Here is a 19,114-nt window from a genome sequence, read left to right on the forward strand (position 1 = left end):
TACCAAAATCTCTCTCAGGCTACTCTTTTGCTGCTGAGTTAAAAAGAGATCCTGAGACTTAGCCTGGGACCCCGACTCGCGGCGATTCTGTGGCAGGCGCAGGCCTTTTCTCCTGTCCTCCACTGCCTCTTTGCCTCGGAGGGCGCCCCCGGGGCACGGGCGACCCTGGCTCCTTGGAGGCCCGGGGACTTGCTCTCCGCGGTCCGCCGCGGCCGCTCCACCGAGTCCTGGCCTCCAGCGCCCTCACCTGGCTGCTGCGGGCGGGACTCCGCGCACCCGGGCTCCGCGGGCTCAGGTCTGCGTCTCCCAGAGCCGCCGCCAGAGCCCGCCCCGGTCCGGCCCGGACGCAGGGCCCCCGCCCCACTTGGGCAAGGCGGCGGCGCGTGGAGGGAAGCTTCATCGGGGGGCGAGGGAGGGAGCTTCGGTGCCGCGCGGGCGTCAGGGGCTCCGCGGGGGAGGAGTCAGTAAAAGTGGCTATAAAAGCGGCCTCTCGGCTGAGGGCCGGGGAGCTAGCGCCCAAGCAGAGCCCAGCGCGGTGCTATCGGACAGAGCCTGGCGAGCGCAAGCGGCGCGGGGAGCCAGCGGGGCTGAGCGCGGCCAGGGTCTGAACCCAGATTTCCCAGACTAGCTACCACTCCGCTTGCCCATGCCCCGGGAGCTCGCGGCGCCTGGCGGTCAGCGACCAGACGTCCGGGGCCGCTGCGCTCCTGGACCGCGAGGCGTGACACTGTCTCGGCTACCGACCCAGAGGTAAGAGGGCCTGGCTGGGGGCGTCAGGGATGAGCTGACGGCCCATGCCACGGAAGAGAGGTAAGAAGCGGGGGTCCGCGCCTCCACCCGGCACAGGGTAAACGTTACCCGCCTCAGTTTCTGTTTGTCTGTCCACCCTGTGCTGTGCAGTCTACCTCTGTCTGTCTGTTTGTCCATGCGTCTGTTGATGGGCACACGCCCCTGGCACTGTCCTCTGTGGGATTTCTGAGATCTTGTGATGCTTTACAAGCTGCAGGTGCCGGGGGGCGCTGGAGTCCCCAGAGGGCATCCAGAGGGGGCAGACTCCTGCTTTCCGTAGATTTTCCCCCTTCTGAATGGCACCGGGGGCTTGCGCCCAGGAGAGTGTCTCGCCGAGGAGGGAGTACCACAAGGGTCAGGTCTCGGTGTCCTGCCGACTGGGAGCCAGCTCACGCCGAGCTCTAGCGGGCGTGCGCCTAGCAACAGGTCTGCGCCCTGCTGCTCCTGCCTCAGCACGCTCTTCCTCCCAGTTTCCCTCGCCTCCCAGTGCCTCCGGGACAGCGCTAGGCACCCAGCGACGCGCTGGCGCGGGGCCGAGCGGAGGCAATTGCAATGTTAGATGAACCCGGGGGGCTCTGCTGATGTTTAGACTGAGACTCCAAACGTGGCATCGCTGGAAGAAGGTTTGGTGGTCCCTGGCAAAGGACGTCAGCTCCAAGAAAGGTCGCGTTAGGTTGTGAGGAAAGGCAGAGAGTCCTGGCAGAACGCTGGCCAGGTCTCCAGCTCGCCGCTCTGGGAACGAAGGCCAGTGACATTCTGGAATGGACCCCACGGGATGAGTGTGCTCATGAGAGAGGAGCGCTGTGCGCCCTGGGTCCTCAGCCGCAGACACTTTCTGCGACAGCCGCTGTTCCCCAAGGGTCGGACGCTACGGCAGTCCCAGGAGTTCCGCCAGCTGCCGGGTTTGAGGTCCTGAGTCCTTCTCCAAGCAGCCAACGCTACCCACAGGTGAGAGCTCCCTTTAAAAACTAACCTTTTGATGTGTGAGCCAGTGCCTGGCTGCAGCCCCATACCAGGGACGGTGAGCCGGGGAGAGCGTCTCTCCATCCCTGCGGTCTGGAAAGTGATCCAGGGCGCGCCCGAGGGCGGGGAGCCGGCGGCTCTGAGTGCCCAGGCGCGACGCCACCATGGACAGCTCCCAGCCACTTCCTCCACTCGGGGTCTGTGGCCCTGGGTCTCCGGGGAAGTCGTGCGCTTTCTTCCCAGACCCAAGGCGTTGGGGCGCCGGGAAAGAGGAAAGGGACTGATAGTCCGCTGGGGCCCTCGGTATTACCACTCAGGAGGCAGCCCAGCCCTCAGGAGTCTGTGGTTTGTGACCAGGTCCTAGCTGAGCCGGCAGTTCTGCAGGACCTCCCGGGGGCACTCTGTGGTTCTCTGGCTTTTCTATTACACCACGGAGACCCCTCAGAGCTGTTAGGAAAGTATGGCCCCTGAGAATCCGACCCAGGCAGTGAGATAATGCCAGATACAATTACGCCAGACATAATTAGGGATCCAGCTCAAACTGTTTCCTGTGTAGGGCACAAGTTCATGTGTTCCATCAAATTAAATTATTTATTTAGTAAATATGGGATTGGGAGGATATATTAGTTTTACAATTAATGATAGAATGGAGAAGAAATCAAATAGAGCAAATTTATAGAGAAGGCAATCGGATGCATTTGCAAAAGCAACTATGCGGTTTTCTGATCCTAATAGTTTTGTTCAAAGCCCATGACTTTCTTAAAGAAATTTCCAAAGGCTCTTCTTTAGCCCAGTAGATGACTTTTCAAGTTGGTCACTTGAAACAGGGTGGAACAACCTGTAGGGTTTAATCTGTGCACCAAATTAAAGATCTCCCTTCTCTGGTAAGAAATGACACTGGATGGGGCTCTTTTTGTCATTTCCACCCATACTGAAGTGTGTATCTTCCTTTATTTTAAAATTACAAGAAACGCAGGTCTGCTTTTTTGTGTGTGTGACTGACAAAGGCAGACGGAGAGTAAAAACAAGTAAACACCTCTTATAAAAAAAAATGTTGAGACAGCATCTGTGACTTTGGGAAAGTTGCTCAAATGTTTTGTGCCTGTTTGCTGATATGTAAACTGGGAATAACGCAATCCCATCTCGCAGGGTTGCTATGAGAATTACAGTAATTGGTACAGTGTAAAGCATTTAATCCAGTGCTGAGCATAGAGAAATCATTTTAAATGGTAGCAATTACAGGTATATTTTAAAGACAGTTGTGCATTTCTTTTGAATTATGTTCACCATCCCTTTGCCCTCTCTCTTAACCTAGTAACTGTTTGATAGGGACTCCATCTTCACTTTATTTTTGCATCTGAGAACTTGTTGATGGAATTGATGAAAGTGCTGGAGTTGATCACAATGAAAATAAAATTCTTATTTAAAGACAAATGGAAGAACTTTTATGTGATAAAAATCGGTCAACTGTTTTCCCCTACCTATACTACTTGGAGGAAAGATAAAAGTAAGTTGTTTTCAAAATACTATCACAGCCCTCTGGTTCAGATGATCAATTTTTCCTGATTGTTCTCTCAGAGGAATGCAAGGTCTTCTAAGTGGCTTTGTTGTCTTTCTGCGAGTGAAGTACTCTTGGGTATTGATGGAGAGTGGCCTCTAAGGCCTGGTTTCTAGATCACTCCAGGATGAAGTAGGGGTTAGCTTTATGGAGTGGAACTTTGCCCAGGGGTTCACTGAGTGGTCGTTGCCAAGCAGGAAGCACCTTACTTCATGCTTGAGCCTTGCTTAGGTGTGAGATTCTGACCAAGACACTTGCTCTGCCCAGAGCAGTGAGCACTTATTTGATCCCAGCTGGACTGGAGGGTCCCCTCCAGCTCTGCATTTCAGGGTTCTGTCTGGTAGACATCACTAATACATGACACACCACAGAAGTTTGGAGAATGGAATTGTATAGTACCCAATCTTCCAGTTAGAGTTTATTTTTCCCCCCACAAAAGTGTGTGTGTGTGCGTGCATGTGAGTGTTTTTATCCCTGCCAGTTTTACATTCTGGTGCTCTTAGATTTTTATTCTTCTTCTCCTTCTGCTCTTAATAGCTCAGAAGGAATCTTACCTTCTTCCATCTAAAAGGATTGGAGCTGAAGAATACATGCTACAGATGCTCAGAATCTTTCTATGAGACTGCTGGTGACACGAACAGAGCAGGAGGACATGGCGCCTTGGATGACCTTGAATTCCTGGCTGTCTTCTGTGGACTCCCATGCAGATTCCAGTTTCCAGCACACCCATGGCTTTCTGGTAAGAAAACTGCTGAACTACAGGACACTCTTGGAGTGAAGGGCCAATGAGGGGAGGAACTGTCATGAGAAGTGGTAGAAACGAGCTCTTCATCAGTCCTGTGGCATTCTGCCTATTGCAACAGTATCTGAGTCCTCAGGACAGACAGAGCAAATGGCAAGAGTGGCATTCAGTGGGGAAGGCCAGCAGAGTGAAAGGGGTGAATTCAATTATTCTCATCAGCCTCCTTTGAAGCCTGCTGCTTAAGTGACCTCTTTTTAGTACCTTCTGTGGTATCAGCAAAGCATCGCAATTTGATGGATTAAATGCAATTTGCATTTGCAGTTATAGCTGAAAAGAGAAATGCAAACATGTAGGTTGGGTTCCTAAATGGGAACTAAGTTGTATTTGTGAGTTGCATCCACAAGATAGCATATCTTTGAAAAGTCTGGACTACACATCTCTTTCTACATGATGGCACATACCCAGATGTTTGATCTTATCAGGGTAAAGCATCAGCTATCTCTCACTGCTTGTTTTTTACCATTATCTGGAGGCAGTTTCAGTTTCCTTTGAACAGTGAATAGGAAAGGATCACATTCTTACTCTCTTGTATCTGGTTGGGTTGGCAGGAGGCTGGAAGGGGCGGTGGGTACTGGGGGAGACTTCTCAGTGCTGGGTTCCTTTCTACTGTTTTGCAAGCTATTCAGCTGGGCCTGAACCTCCTTTCCCTAAAGTCTGGCATGTAGAAACTTTGCTAATTTGAGTAGGATGGTGACTATCATGGTGACTTTTATTAATATCTGCACCTCTTTGCTTTAGCTACTTTCTTCAGGAGCCATCTTATCCTCTCTGGCAGGTCCCTAGTCCTTCTTTTTCTTCTCTGCGCCCTGGCACCAGGCTTTGTTCAAGCTTGGTTCTTCAGAAGGGAGGCTGCTTGCGGAGAAATGTCATCAAATATACATTTGCTGTCTGCTTAGTTCCCTTGGTGTCAGGAAACACACATGGCCACCCAGAGGGAGAGGAGCTGCTACTCCTCTCTGCCCCTGTTATTTTTTAGGGCCTGTCCCTAGGCTCAGCTTGGCTCCAGGAATCTGAATCCATCCTTGCCTCCCCACCCCTGCAGGTGAGTGAGCCCTGGGGAGCACAAGCAGTCAGGCCTTCCTTGCACAGGCACCTGCTCAGAGCAAGGAGCTGGACAGCCTGGCTCCTTGCACTGGGATATCTTTGAGTCTTCTGGAAGGGCAGTCATATCAGGGGTTTAGATGCAACTTCAGTTTAAAGTGCTTTGCCCAGACTTTGAAAACCTTTGAAGACCAGGTCTTTGAAAGCCCTGTGAATTTCTTTCTCTCCTGTCAGTAGGAGAGCTGCACCATTAGACATTTTCTGTTATGGAGAAAGCATATCTAGATAGTTGTTCTGGCATGGAAGGTGTCCATGCCAGATTGCTGTCTCACCTGTTTTTAGACATCACACGGAGGAGGGAGGGCCACAGGCTTCCCCAGGAGCCTGCTGCACACTTTGGCCCTCTCTGAGGTGAGGAGTTCATGCTGTTCTCGAGTCTTTATGGCTGTAAGGTATGCACTCAGCCCTTGGGACGAGGAAAGTGCAGTGGCCTGGAGGACAGGCACATTTTTCTGTGGCTCTGCCAGTCAGGAAAGATGGGAACCATTGGAGTGTTCCTTGGGGACTGCTTGCTGCATACTGTGACTGTACTCCTTGCCTGGACTATCAGCCAGGACCTGGGCAGGTTCCTTGACTTCTCTAGTCCTTTGTTTAGGGGTTAGGTTAGACCAGTGCTTCTTAGACTTAAAATATGCCAACAACTCACAGGGGCACGTGTTAAAGTGAGAGTTCTGATTTGGCAGATCTGAGGTAGGGCCTGAGAGTCCACATTTCCAACATGCCCCCAGGTGATGCTGCTGGTGCACAGAGCTGCCTTCAAGTCGTGGGGGCCTATGTCATTATGACATTGATGACTTTCTGTGATTCTGATTCCAATTCTTCTTGGTGTAATTTAAGTCAGTTCCCGTTGTCCGAGTTGAGGAAGCCCAGCTGGTCTGTGCCCTCCTAATGACCTTATAATGACCCTTAAAATTCTTGGAGATAATTATTGTCGCTCCTAAGCCATCTTATCAGCAGACTAAATATCTTGGCCCCCTTTAAGTTTCCACTTTTCCCTGTCATAATAAATTTTCCAAAGCTCTCTGGACCGAGCTACTTTTAAGCGCAAGATCGTTGTGCAAATGGCAATTTATCTTTGCCTGGCAGAGGCATTTGAATGTAATTTTGGTGGTATTAAGAGATCACTTAGGGAATTTCATCTAACTCTGGCTCCAGACACTGAGAATGGATGTTTACATTTAAACAACTTTTTTAGACTCCAAAGATCGCAATTTCTTCTTTTTTGAACCTGAAAATGAAATTAAGGCCCAATTATCTTCCTCAACCCCCTCCCTGTGGCACTCCTGGGAGGATGAACTGGTCATCACCAGTACATTCTGGGTAGCCCAAGATGCTGGTGTGCAATTGCGTTCTGTCACCCACCGCCACAATCGGAAGCAGAAAATAAGTTGAGTACAAGTTTTTGATCATCTTCTATGAGGCAGGCCCTGAATGAGTCACTGAGAAGGCAGTTGAATACATGGTTCCTGCTCTCAAAGAGCTGGCAGCCTGGTGAGAGGACAGACATCCCAGTCAGAAGCTGTCATACAGGGTGATGGGGGCTAGGACAGATTAGTCAAGAGGAGTGGAGGGCAGGAGACCTGCTGGAGAAATGAAGAAGACCATTAATTCAGCCAGAGGAGATCCAAGGAAGCTTCACTGCGGGCATATGAGGAGAGTCAGAAGCTCAGAAAGGCCTAAACCCCTTACTTCCTGCAACCTTTCAGGTGCATGAAGTTTCTTACCTGCCTCAGATGCATAAGCTCCCTTACCTGTCCAGGTCCTTAAGCTCCCTTACTTGCATCATGTGCATAAGCTCCCTTACCTGCCCAGACTTTGGGCTACACTGGGCACAAGAGAGTGCTTCTGAGCAGCTGTTAGGCCTCTTTCCTTTAGGAGACCTTTAGTCTTCTAGACTAGTAATTTAAAAATTACTTGAACCACAAAATGCTTTTTTTCCGATAAAATCTTAGTAAATCCAATTTAAAAACTAGATAAGAAGTGGCTGTGTTTGGGGGTGGGAGCTGATTTTTGTCTTGAGGTCTCTCAAAAAGTTCCACAGAGCTCTGTGGGTTCCAAGGAGCACACTCTGAAAACTTCGGTCCTGGGTCATTTCGTTTTGCTTTTGGCAGTCATATCAATAGTGTTAGCTTAGTTTTATTGTGGTTTGTGTTGCTGTGTCTTTTTGTTTTGTTTTTGTGACAAAGTCTCACTTTTGTCACCCAGGCTAGAGAGCAGTGGCATGAACACAGTTCCCTGCAGCCCCAACCTCCTAGGCTCAGGTGATCCTCAAGCCCCCCAAGTAGCTGGGACTAATTTTAGCTAATTTTTTGGACTAATTTTAACATTTTTGTAAAGATGAGTTTCATTGTGTTGCTCAGGCTGGTCTCAAACTCCTGAGCCCAAGATATCTGCCCACCACTGCCTCCCAAAGTGCTGGGATTACAGGCGTGAGCCATTGCACCCAGCCTGCTATGTCTTTAATATTCTGGATGTCTTGCTCTGTGTGTGTGTGTGTGTGTGTGTGTGTGTGTGTGTGTGTCCATCAACAATTTTCAGTGAAAATTGAAAACCAGAATTAAAATTAAAAACGGAAATCTGGAATTACCACGTGTGTGATAATCCAACAAAGATGGGGTACATGAAGGACCAGTGGGAAGGGCTGTATATGATAGGTGCAGGAAACTCCAACCTGTAGCTGAGCATGGGAGGGACAAACAAAGCTGTGAGCTTTTTGCAAAAATGGGCTTCTTATTTACAACCTGGTCTGTTAATCTTGTTAAACCTCCCAATATTTTTTATATAAAAGCTGGTAAGGAAAAAGAAATCTTATTTTCAGGGATTAAAATTTGGCAAGTTCTATCCAGGAACTTGCATCCTTTTTCATTGATGTCAAAAAGCCAAATTTGATTGATCGCAAGATGTTTTGAAGGTGGGGTTTGAAAAGAGGAGGCAAGTCAGATAGACAGGAATGGAAGAGCTCTGCTGCAGAGGCACAGGGTTGCGGGTGGTGGCTCCAATTTTTAGCTGTGGCTTCTGTCTGCCTCCTACAAAGCTCTCCTCAAGGGAGAAAATGATACCCTGAATGGGATAACACCCAAAGAGAGGCTGCTCCTCACTGATGGGTGGTCCCAGTCCTTAGAAAGGGAACTGAAGAGCCCCTTCTGGGCCTGGAGCCAGCTCTAAAAACATAATCGTATGAATTATTGAAGATGGTGAGAGTAAGGCTTGTTCAGTCTAGAGAGTTTAGACAACACCTTCACCTCTGGAAGAACCCTGCTAGGTATGTGAGGAACTCTAGCAGAGGGAAGGGGCCCCCTGGCAGGTGGTTTCCCTCCAGGATGGGCATTTGCTGTTGCCTGGGGCTCCTTCTACTGGCCATACCAAAACACTTGCCCTGGACAGTGTCAAGGAAGGCTGAGTGTTGGTGGGTGATCAGCAGCATCTCTTTCTGGGGGAATCCAGCCTCCTGTCTGGAGGCCTTTGCATCAGCCCACATCACCATAGCAACTGGAACATACTAGAACAAAGACTGACTCCCAGACCTTGGGATTCAGCCTCTCTCTCTCCTACTTCCTAGATTTTTCCTCAAAGCTGGACTTAGGTTGGATCCTTGGTTGTGCTGATCTCTTAGCACTGGTAGCCACAGATGCCGGTTTCTAAAATCCCATGGAACTGTCTTAGGAGGCTGGCCAGTGGTGAACCTGAGCCATCCACTTGTACACAGTGGCTGCTGCCTGGGCTCTCACCATGTGTGGGCCCTTCTCTCCAGCTTCCAGAGGAGGCAGTGGTATCTGCAGGTGGGAGACAAAAACACTGATGCTCAGAGTTACAGAGGTGGTATAGGCTGATGCCCTTGGGTGTCTGTCTGGCTCCTAGTCCAAAGCATTACTTGTTTGCCTTCTCTGTAGGACTCTTGTCATGCCGTGAGGGACTTATTCCCAGCTTGGTCTCCTCAAGCCCCCTAAAGGCTCCCCTCAGGAGTCCTACTGAATCCTGGGTCTCCAGTGCCTCCCAGGCCCCTGTCGGTGTGCAAAGTCATGCTCCTTCTTGTAAAGAACAGTAGGAATGAGCCCCAAAAGGAGTGCATAGGGGAGCTAGTTTGGGTGAACCATTAAAAAAAATTTTTTTAAGGCCAGGTGAGGTGGCTCACACCTGTAATCCCAGCACTTTGAGAGGCTGAGGCAGCAAGGTCACTTGAGGTCAGGAGTTTGAAACTAGCCTGGCCAACATGGTGAAATGCTGTCTCTACTAAAAATACAAAAATTAGCCAGGCATCGTGACACATGCCTGTAATCCCAGCTACTCCGGAGGCTGAGGAAGGAGAATTGCTTGAACCCGAGAGGTGGAAGTTGCAGTGAGCTGAGATTGCGCCACTGCACTCCAGCCTGGGCAGCAAGAGTGAAACTCCATCTCAAAAAAAAAAGAAAAAGAAAAACATTTCTTTTAGAAGAAACCGGTGGTTTATGACAAGCCTATTTCAAAGCTGATTGTGTTACAGGCGCTGAGTAATTCACTCTAATGCTAGTTTTCCGAAGGTTTGGGTTCAGGAAAACCTCAAACATAGTGGCTAAGTACTTTTCCTTTCCTTTCCTTTTAAAACCCTGTTTATTTTCAGAGGCGTTTAATCCATATGTTTTAGATCCATTTCCATGTTACTCAGCAAAGGGTTGTTTTGCACCAACGTTGCTGAGCCATGAGTGAGCCTGCTCGTCTCTCTTCTGCTCCAACTGGTGCTTGCAGCTGAGCTCCGTGCTCACGGCCAGACGACTCTAAAGCTTTATATTAGACACAAGGAAACATAAGCACTAGAGGCAAAAGAAAAATCAATAATATTGACCCTGTCTTTATTTAGAATTTTGATATTTCATTCATCATGAAATTTTTGGTGCTAATTTTGGTTTTTAAAGTGTTGCATTGCACTATTCTTTATATTGATGATTGAGTTTTTTGGTGGCCTCTTCAGTTTTGCACCCAAGGCGAGTGCCTTTCTTATCTCACTCTCATCCTGTCCCTGGTAAACACCCACTTCCAGGGCCCGTTCTGTATGGAAGGTTAGCATCTCAGTTGGTGTGGGTTCTGCTGTGGTCTCCCAGGCAGAGATCAGAACGAGAGACAAGGCAGACAAGCCCTTTGGTGATGCTAAAGGCTCCTCTGAGACCTGTTGATTTGAATTTGGGGTGTGGGACTCCCAGAGAAAGTGGAGAAGACAGGAACATGTGTCCTCTTCAGACTTGGGATCTGATGTTGCTCTCTTCCCTTCTCCCTTGCTTCCCTTCCTTTTCGGAGAGGGCAGGAATTGTGGTGCTCCGTAGTAGAATGTTTTGCAAATTCTGCTGGACTGATGTGTCACTAGTCTGTGACTGCTTAAGAAGCCACAGAGTTCATCAGATTTCTCAATTCAGTTCCTGGTAGTGAGAGAGAAAGCAGTTGGAGGATTTTGGCTTTGGGACTTCCATATGCAGAGATTTCTTCTTGCTTAAATGATTTTTTTTTTTTAAATAAAAAGGCATAGCCATCTCAGTGGTGTCTGTTTAGTTGGTAGCTTTGAAGAGGCTTGGAGATTCCTCTGACCACATAATTGTGGGTTATGTGTATGCCTGAACTTTCCAGGTGACTGAGAAACAGCTGAAATCTGTTCTACATTTTAAAATCACGGTGTAATGTTACAAATGGTAATACATTAACATATCCTGGAATTTTCTGAGAATGACCATGTAGTGAAGTTCATTTTTACTTTAAACATCTCCATATAAAATTTATTTAAATAAAAAGCTATTTTTGACATACAAAAAAGATGATACTTCCGTTGAATCTTGCGTAATAAGCATGAACTTGAGCTTCTGCTCTGTTGAGGTTGTTTGAGGACATCACCCCTCTGAGCTCAGGGGGAACGAGGGGCAGAGAGGCAGAGTCACTATTTGAATAGAGCCCTGCTCATGAAGGGCCCTTAGTGGCCATTGTGGGATACGTGGTGCAGAAGTCTGTGGTTTCCCTCAGTGGAGATGGCTTCTCATCTCAGCCACGTCCCAATACAATAAAGAGTCCTTTCTTCATTCAGAGACAGGACCCCTACTTGGCTCAAAGGCAGAGACTTTTCATGTTCTGTTTTACTCCCAAGGGCTAGCACATAGTAGGTACTCAAATATTTTTTAAATATTCAAATGAATGAGTCCTGCATCTGAACACCAGCCCCCCAAGCATGTACATTTCTCACTACATTTGATGTTAACTCTTGTGTATTCTGCTCTGGTATTTGAATGAAACTAAAGCCTGCTAGTCAATTTCTCAGAGGTCTGTACTCCTGTGGCTTTATGGTTATTTCCATCAACATCATTAATATTCAGTGCTTATTGGGCAACTAAAACATTCAGACTCACGCAGACAGCATTGCATGCATCATCTTATTTAAACTTCCTGACAACTGTGAACAAGACATTGTCCTGTTTTGCAGATGGAGAAGACTCAGTGAAGCTGCATCACTTATGCAGCTCCAGGTGGCGGTCACTCGGCTCAAGGTGGTGGAGTTGGAACTCAGACCTATGTCACCGTGAGTCCAAAAGCTCTTCATAATAACTAATGTAGCTCGAATCTTGATTTTTGAAAAAACATGTTGAGGGGAATATTAGAATTCACAGTAGATCAGACTCATAGAACAGTATTCATAGAGTTGAATTCATTGAGAGTAATTGCAACCCGAATGCACTCATCATTGACCCGCCAATTCTTTCTAGATAATTGGGTTTCAGAGATGACTCCGTTGCATTTCCCTGCAATGGAAAAGCTCACAGTTTAGTTGAGGAGACAGACATACATTCAACTACCTACAATCCATGCTGTAACAGAGGCATACACAAAGCAATATGGAAGCGCTACAAAGTGATGGTAAACTACTTTGCTGGGGAAAGAGACAAGGTAACATGGAGGAAGTGATATTTGATTGGGCCTTAAAGAAAAGTACAATTTCTCCCAGGCCAGAGAATGGAGGGTTAAGAAGGAAGGAATATCTTGAACTGAATGCAGAGGATTAAAAAAAAAAAAAAAAAAAGATATTTAGAGAAGAACTAGAAGTTTCCTGTGGCTGGAAATGAGATCATAAAGGTGGGGCAGGGCTGTAGATCCTTAAAAGCTGAGTCAGAGAGTTCAGCTTTTCACCTGAGTGAAGTGTGTGACCAGTTGGTGGGTGTTAGGTCCTTGTACCTGGTGGCAGGTATCTAAGGTTGGGCTTGTCTTCCTCCCTCCCAAGGGTGGTGTTCTTGGTAAGAAATGCATTCCAGAATCCCACTTCTCACTCTAGGTTATCGGATAATGTCACTGTTAGGGCTCAGTAAATACCCTTCAGCAAGAAGGATAACTGCGCTGCCCGAAGTGAATTGTTGGTACCAGGGTAATAGGGCCCAGAAGGTGATAGAGAGAAGATTAAATCAGGGACATTTCAGGGGTCTTGTGGTTCGAGTTGCTGCCAACATGAGGTTTCTTCCCGCTGCAAGTAGAGGCTCCAAGCCCTTGAGGAAAATTTTCCGAGGCTCCTAATCCCAGGCCCTTGTCTCACAATATCCCTTTGGACCGATGCATCCCTGTTTGCTGTATGCAGTCTCAGGGCTGGGGTGAGGAGGGTTTATCCTGTGGCCTCTGTGCTGGCGTTTCGTGAGCTGTGCAGATATTATGATTTTTTCATAATTCTTCATGAATTCTTGGGCAAATTTCTAACTGCCTTGTTGACTGACCTGCAGCAGAGGCGGCGGAGGGAAAGTGGGATAAAGGGACAGCATTTCAAGTGAGACTCCCCTTTGGGGAGGAGGGAGTAGTCACCACGAAGGATGCAGATTCAGCTCAAATTTCCTCAAAGCTTAACTGGATGAGATGGATACTCTGAATGTGGTCTGGTCTGCCGATGCCCCCTGGGTGACCTTCCATAGTCCTCATCTCTTCTCTGCACTGTAGTTGTCATCAGACATTTGGGTGATTTTAGCAAACTAAACCCACCCACAAATATTCTTTTAGTGCCATCCCTGTATGTGGTCTTAAAGCAAATCTGAGTATGCCCACCAAGTAGCCAGAGGAGAGAAAGTCACAAAGGCTGGGTTCTTCCATTCAACAGAACACATTAAATTTGGATCACCAATATCTCCAAGATGGTTCTAATCAGACAAAAAGAGAGAAATACGAAGTATTCCAGGAAGGGCCCCCTTAGGTTTTGTTGACTGCAAAATAAACTGTTCTCCATATTCTTTCTCCACCAGTTTGCATGCTGTCTACTTTATATCTTCCTTGGGTTGTAGAATATTAGAGCTGGTATAATGAACTGGGAAAGGGCATAAGCTTTGGAGCCCAGCAGTCCCAGTTATAAATCTACCTCCTGCACTGATTAGCTGCTTGACTTTGGACAGCTTACTTCACCTTTCTGTGCCTCAGTTGCTTATCCATCCCCTAAAATAGGATGATTATATATTATTCTGAGTACTATGTGAACTAATACATGGCAACTTCTTAGAGTTATGATCTTGTACATACTAGGTATACAAAATAGCATGTCTCTTCCACTTGTCAATGTAGCTGATTGAATTAGCAGACACTGTATGTAGAGATGGCCATGCTGTGACTTTGGGGGAATTTACAAACTTTAAACCTTTGGCAAGCTATGGGCAGTAGCTGGTCCTAGAACAAGAATCTGAATGGCCAAGGCATGTGCTCTAGTGTTCCCTTGCAGAGATAGAGATTGTGTCTCCTCGGTGTGGTGTCTGTCAAGCTCAACACTCCATGAGATCAGGAACTAGTCCATCTCAGTCACCATTGTATCTCCAGAACTGAGACATTCAGGCATGAATGTTATCCTGAGAGGAGAGCTACTTACTAGCAATTCCTGAGACCTACTACTTACACTCACTTTATAAGTGCTTTACGTATATTGGTAGGACACAGAATAGAGAAAGGTAGTCCAAGTCTTCTGACTTCTGATGAAAATACAGTTTAAAAAGTGTAAAAAGCAGACTTGCTAGTATCTCTGTGCCCTGGCTCAGAATATCACATTAAGAGGGTAAGCGTTGGAACTGCAGGTTTTGAGATCGACATGGGTGGCAGCAGGTTGGTGCAATAGTGAAATTTGAAGGGCACAAACTCCTTGCCTAGCTTGGCTGTGTAACCTGTCCAATTATTTGCTTTCATTCAGGACATGTTTCCCCCTTCTGCTCTCTGGAGCTGGAAGATGTTGAGAGGCGCGTAATTAATTTGGGTGTGTCAGACCAGCGCCCTCAAAGTTCCTTATTTACTTGTCATTATGCATAACTACACACATTATCAACGCGAGGTTAAGTCTTCTGTGGTGGGTGTTTTTCTCTTACCCAAAGTGAAGGGGAGTGGTTACCATTGAATGGTGGAACTCTGGTTATCACAGCTGGGTTTCCCACAGGTAGCGTTACCCACAGGATCAGAATAATTTATCACTAATTACGGTTTTGGAAATGAAGCTTAGATGAGCCCTTCCTAAAGTGCATTTCTTGGGAGCATCGCTTCCTTGAGCTGTTACTAGATATTCTGAGGTCAAACAAGTTTGAGACAAACTGGGATAAACAAAGTTGACCTGTTGTCATTTTCCAAGGTCTTCTCAATGGCTTTGTAAACCAGCATGCACCATGTCTCTCAGGGAGAGGTGCATAGTGTGTAGTATCTCCCAGACGTGTTGGTCTAGGGAATTCCCTTTCTGTTTTCACAGAGGACTTTCTGAGACTTGGGTGCTGTGGGACCTATGTTGGGGAAACACTGAGCTAAATATTCATTAGTGGGATAGGATGAAAAACAAACACCGCATGCAACTGGGCATCCCCGCCAGAAATTCTTAATAGGTGCTCATTACAGTTTTATTAACACTAGGGTCATCTTTGAACTTAAGTAGAATGCTTTTGTCAAGTTGTTTTTGTTATTTATGATTTTATTTTTAGGTCAAAGTGTTGCCGAGTGGGTTCCTGGTTTTGGGCATTTGAAAAGTGGGACAACTTGAGGTCAAAGACCCTCCAGCAGTTTATCTTTGCCTTTCTGTTGTCTGTGATTTTTATCTGGCTTAACCACAGGTGACCTAGTAGTCCCATTTGGCCCCTAGAGAAGGTTGTAGCTTGTTCCAAATGGTCCCAAATCAGAAATTTCTCCCTCACACAAAATGACAGTGAGCTTACAAACTTGTAGTATCCATATTCATATGACTATTTTTTTAACCAGAAGTTTTTCCTTTGCTTGTCTGACTCATTCACTCATTTATTCCCTCATTTAGCAGTTTACTGAAGTCAGCTTATAATATTGCAGAGGCTGCTAGGCTCTGGGGATGCAGCAGTGACCAAAATGAGCTGAGACCTGCCTGCATGGAGATTACAGTCTAGAGCAGTGCTGTCCAGGAGACATACAATGGGTGCCACATTTGGAATTCTGAGTTTTCTAGTAGCCCCACTAAAACAAAGTTTAAAAAGAAACAGGTAAAATTAATTTTAATAATATACTTTATTTTCACCTCATACATCCAAAATATTGTCACTTCAACAGGTAGTCACTATGAAAAGTAATGAGATTGTTTACATTTTTTATACTAAATCTCCAAAATTGGTATGTATTTTCTGCTTACAGCATATCTCAATTCGGACCTGCCATGTTTCCCGTGCTTAATAGCTACAGGCGGCTAGTGGAACAGTGGAGGTCTGGGGAGAGAGACAAATATAAAAAAATAGATATGAAAAAATCACAGGCATATGTGATTCCAAACTGTGGTCAGTGATATGAAGAAAAGTTGAAAGGTTTGAGGAGAAAAAATAGGGGATCTGCTGCAAGTGGCTGGTGGAAGTAGAAGTGGGAGCAGGGAGAGAAAGCCTCTTTTGGGAAGCAACATAGGCAGAGCCTAGGAGGATAGTGAGTAGAAGCTAGAAAGACCAAGAGTGGGGGCAAGGATGTCCTAGGTAATGAGGATGCAAAGAGGCCTCAAGATAGAGAGTGAGAGAAGCCCAGATTGGCTGGGGCAGGGAAAGTGAGGTGAGGAGCAAGGCAGGACTGAAGGGGAGGCAGGGGTGAGGGGGCAGGAAGGGGATCATGCAGCATCTTTTAAACCATGCTCAGGACTGTGAACATCATCCTGAAAGCAATGGGAAGACATGAAATTTCAAGCAGGGGAGTTACATTGTCTGATTTTTCTGTTTTTTTTAAAGGCATCCCTCTGGCTGCTCTCTGTCTGGGTAGGTGGGGGTGATAGGCAATAGTTAGCAAAAATAAATGCAGGAAGATGGCAGGGGATGCTATGGTGCCGGGCTAGGGACCTGGTGGTGGTGGGTTGGAGTGGAGGCAGTGGGGAAGGAGAAGTGTGGGTGGATCCAGCTGGTGTTTAGGAGATGCAAAGGACAGACAGGATGGTGGATTGGACATAGGGTAAGGGAGAGGGAGGTGTCCAGGAGAACTCCCAGGTGGTGGGATGAGCATCTAGGTGGATGTTAGGAAGACTAGAGTGGGTTTGGGCTGGAGATTATACTCCAGGACACACTGGGCACGGCCAAGCAAGAAACCTTTCTTCTTTTCGACAGGAGTTATACGTTGCTCTTGAAAAGCCAGGCTAGGTGCAGTGGCTCAGACCTATAATCCCAGTGCTTTGAGAGGCCAAGTTGGGAGGATTTCTTGAGCCCAGGAGTTCAAGGCCAGCCTGGGCAACACAGCAAGACCCCCATCTATAAGAAAAAGGAATTGCCAGGTGCTGTGGCTCACATGTATAGTCCTGGCTACTTGGGAGGCTAAGGCAGGAGGATCACTTGAGCCCAGGAGTTTGAGGCTGCATTGAGCCATGATTGTACCACTACACTCCAGCCTGGGTGACAGAGGATAACAGAATTTTAAATGATATGGAGTTTTTTGTTATTATCTCTGAGGAAATGATACAAAATTACCTCTGATTCATGTTGCAATTTATTATTGCAGTAACACACAGCTATTACCAGAAAATATTTTCATAAAGAGGTGGCTTTTCCCATAACTTTAAACTTTAAAAATAGCATTTAATAAGAGCTTGCCAGGATTTTATTTTGATTTCTTTTTTGTTTATTTATTTAGCTGTTTTTGAGATGGGGGGGTGTCTCACTATGTTGCCTAGGCTGGTTTCAAATTCCTGGGCCCAAGCGATCCTCCTGTGTCGGCCTCCCGAGCAGTTGGAACTACAAGTACATGACACCGTGCCCAGCCTTAGCAAGTATTTTAAAGAGGGCTTTGAAGTAGCTTCTCTTTGTGGATTACACTCAGAACTATAGAGTGCTTAGCAAATGGATAGGGCTGCAGTGAAATCCACTGTCACTAATGTGTGCTCTCAGTGGGTCCATTTTTCATCCTGGAGAGCTCTGATGGAGAACTTGAAACCCAAGATGTATTCGAAAGGAGACTGCCAGGAAATGAATGAGCAGACTCAGGGTATTCTGGATGAAATCCTCTTATTACAAGACTCTTGGTGCATGTTCCATGTTCCACTTATGTGTGTGATAAGCCACCAATACATTTATCAGTCTGACCTGTTTACCGAAAAAGATATCAAGGCTGGAGAGCTCTGAGTCACTGCCAGGTAGATCAATAAAACCATGAGATATTGCAGTTGCTTAGACCATTTATTCAGCAAACGTTTATTAATCAACCAGTCTACACCAGACATGGAGAATGCAAAACCCAGTAACTTATGCTCCTACCTTTCAATCTGGGAGCATGGGGTGGGTGACAGGGGTCAGGCGAACACATGAGATTAATACATTTTATGTCCATATAAGGCAAAGAGTGGGTAGAAAAGTGGGACCTCATTATTCTTGGGGGAATTAATCTTTGACTTGAACCTTACAAAGTATAGTAAGAATTTGTCTGTTGATTAGAGAGGGCATTTTAGGCAAAGGGCAATCAGACAACCTGGTACATTAAAGGAGCTATGAGTGGCTCAGGGTGGCCGGGGTGTAAGGATGAAGCTGAATGTGGAGAGAGATGGGGCTCTGGCATGAAAGATGTCCAGAGAAGTCTTATTAGGTAAGGTCGGAAAGGTTCCTGTGACACTTCATGGCACCAGTTTAACGAACCTGGCCAGAACTGCCTACGGGAATTGTGCACAGCAACCTGTGATAGTCAGAAATTGAGAAGTGGAGGTGATTGCAGATCATTATAGATGATTATAAATAGAGTACAATGTGTATTTGAAAATAATCTGGGATCATGATATCTTTGGTGTAGACACAACCTCCATCGCTATTCGATGCCACAGGGAGCACCTACAGTGTCCCGGTGCTTTGCCAGGCATGAGCAGTGCGGGCGTGTGGAGGGTAGGGAGAGTGCAGGGAGGACAGAGGCGTGCAGGGTCCAGCTGCTCCTGGGGTGCTCACGGTCTAAGGGGATAGAGAGATGTGTACACAAGAAAAGCAGCAGCCACACTGTTCACCAACATCCACTCCCTCTTTTTTTCTGGGCACAAGGGAGGATAATGCATTCCACACTTCCAATGTTAGTTGTGGTCAAGTGTCTTGTCTTAGTCAATGAAATATGAACAAAAGTTGTGTGTGTCATTTCTAGAAGAAACGTACAAAAACTAACACACGGTTCTCTAGCTCCTCTTTCCTCTGCTGCAGTGACTGGCAATGGCCTGGATGGAGGGGCCAACTTGGGTACTTAGGTGCCCATAACAGCCCAGGGTCCTCCACACACCCACGGTGGACCTGGGAACTAGATGAGAGAGAAGTCCCGCAGCTTCGGGTTCTTTATTACCACAGCAGAGTATAACCCATCCTCACTAGGAAGCAATGCCAGGCCGTCTCCACTGTGTTTTAGGCCACTGTGTAGAAAGGAAATGCTCCTTCATTAATTAATTCATTACACAAACATTTGGGTCTGTGCTCTAAGCACTGTGTGAAACCAGCCTGGTTCTAAGACTTTTGGAGGAA

The 19,114-nt window shown here is 46.8% G+C and overlaps 1 protein-coding gene across 4 annotated transcripts in view; it reads left to right on the forward strand.

Moving 5' to 3' along the window:
• The first annotated feature begins 293 nt into the window (after nucleotides 1–293).
• The window catches only part of CEMIP (cell migration inducing hyaluronidase 1), a 172,603-nt gene continuing 153,782 nt past the window's right edge, over nucleotides 294–19,114 (forward strand). The window contains exons 1-4 of one of the 4 annotated variants that reach the window (XM_055363644.2): nucleotides 411–1,737; nucleotides 3,082–3,259; nucleotides 3,848–4,049; nucleotides 11,647–11,742. In XM_055363644.2, coding sequence (XP_055219619.2) covers nucleotides 11,678–11,742 — 65 coding nt within the window. In that variant the 5' untranslated portion in view covers nucleotides 411–1,737; nucleotides 3,082–3,259; nucleotides 3,848–4,049; nucleotides 11,647–11,677. Of the gene's footprint in view, nucleotides 1,738–3,081; nucleotides 3,260–3,847; nucleotides 4,050–11,646; nucleotides 11,743–19,114 lie in introns of all 4 variants that reach the window. The other 3 variants (XM_004056653.4, XM_063698768.1, XM_055363645.2) reach the window with 3 other exon arrangements.

The sequence above is a fragment of the Gorilla gorilla genome, chromosome 16 (genome assembly GCF_029281585.2).
Source record: "Gorilla gorilla gorilla isolate KB3781 chromosome 16, NHGRI_mGorGor1-v2.1_pri, whole genome shotgun sequence".
NCBI lineage: Eukaryota > Metazoa > Chordata > Mammalia > Primates > Hominidae > Gorilla > Gorilla gorilla.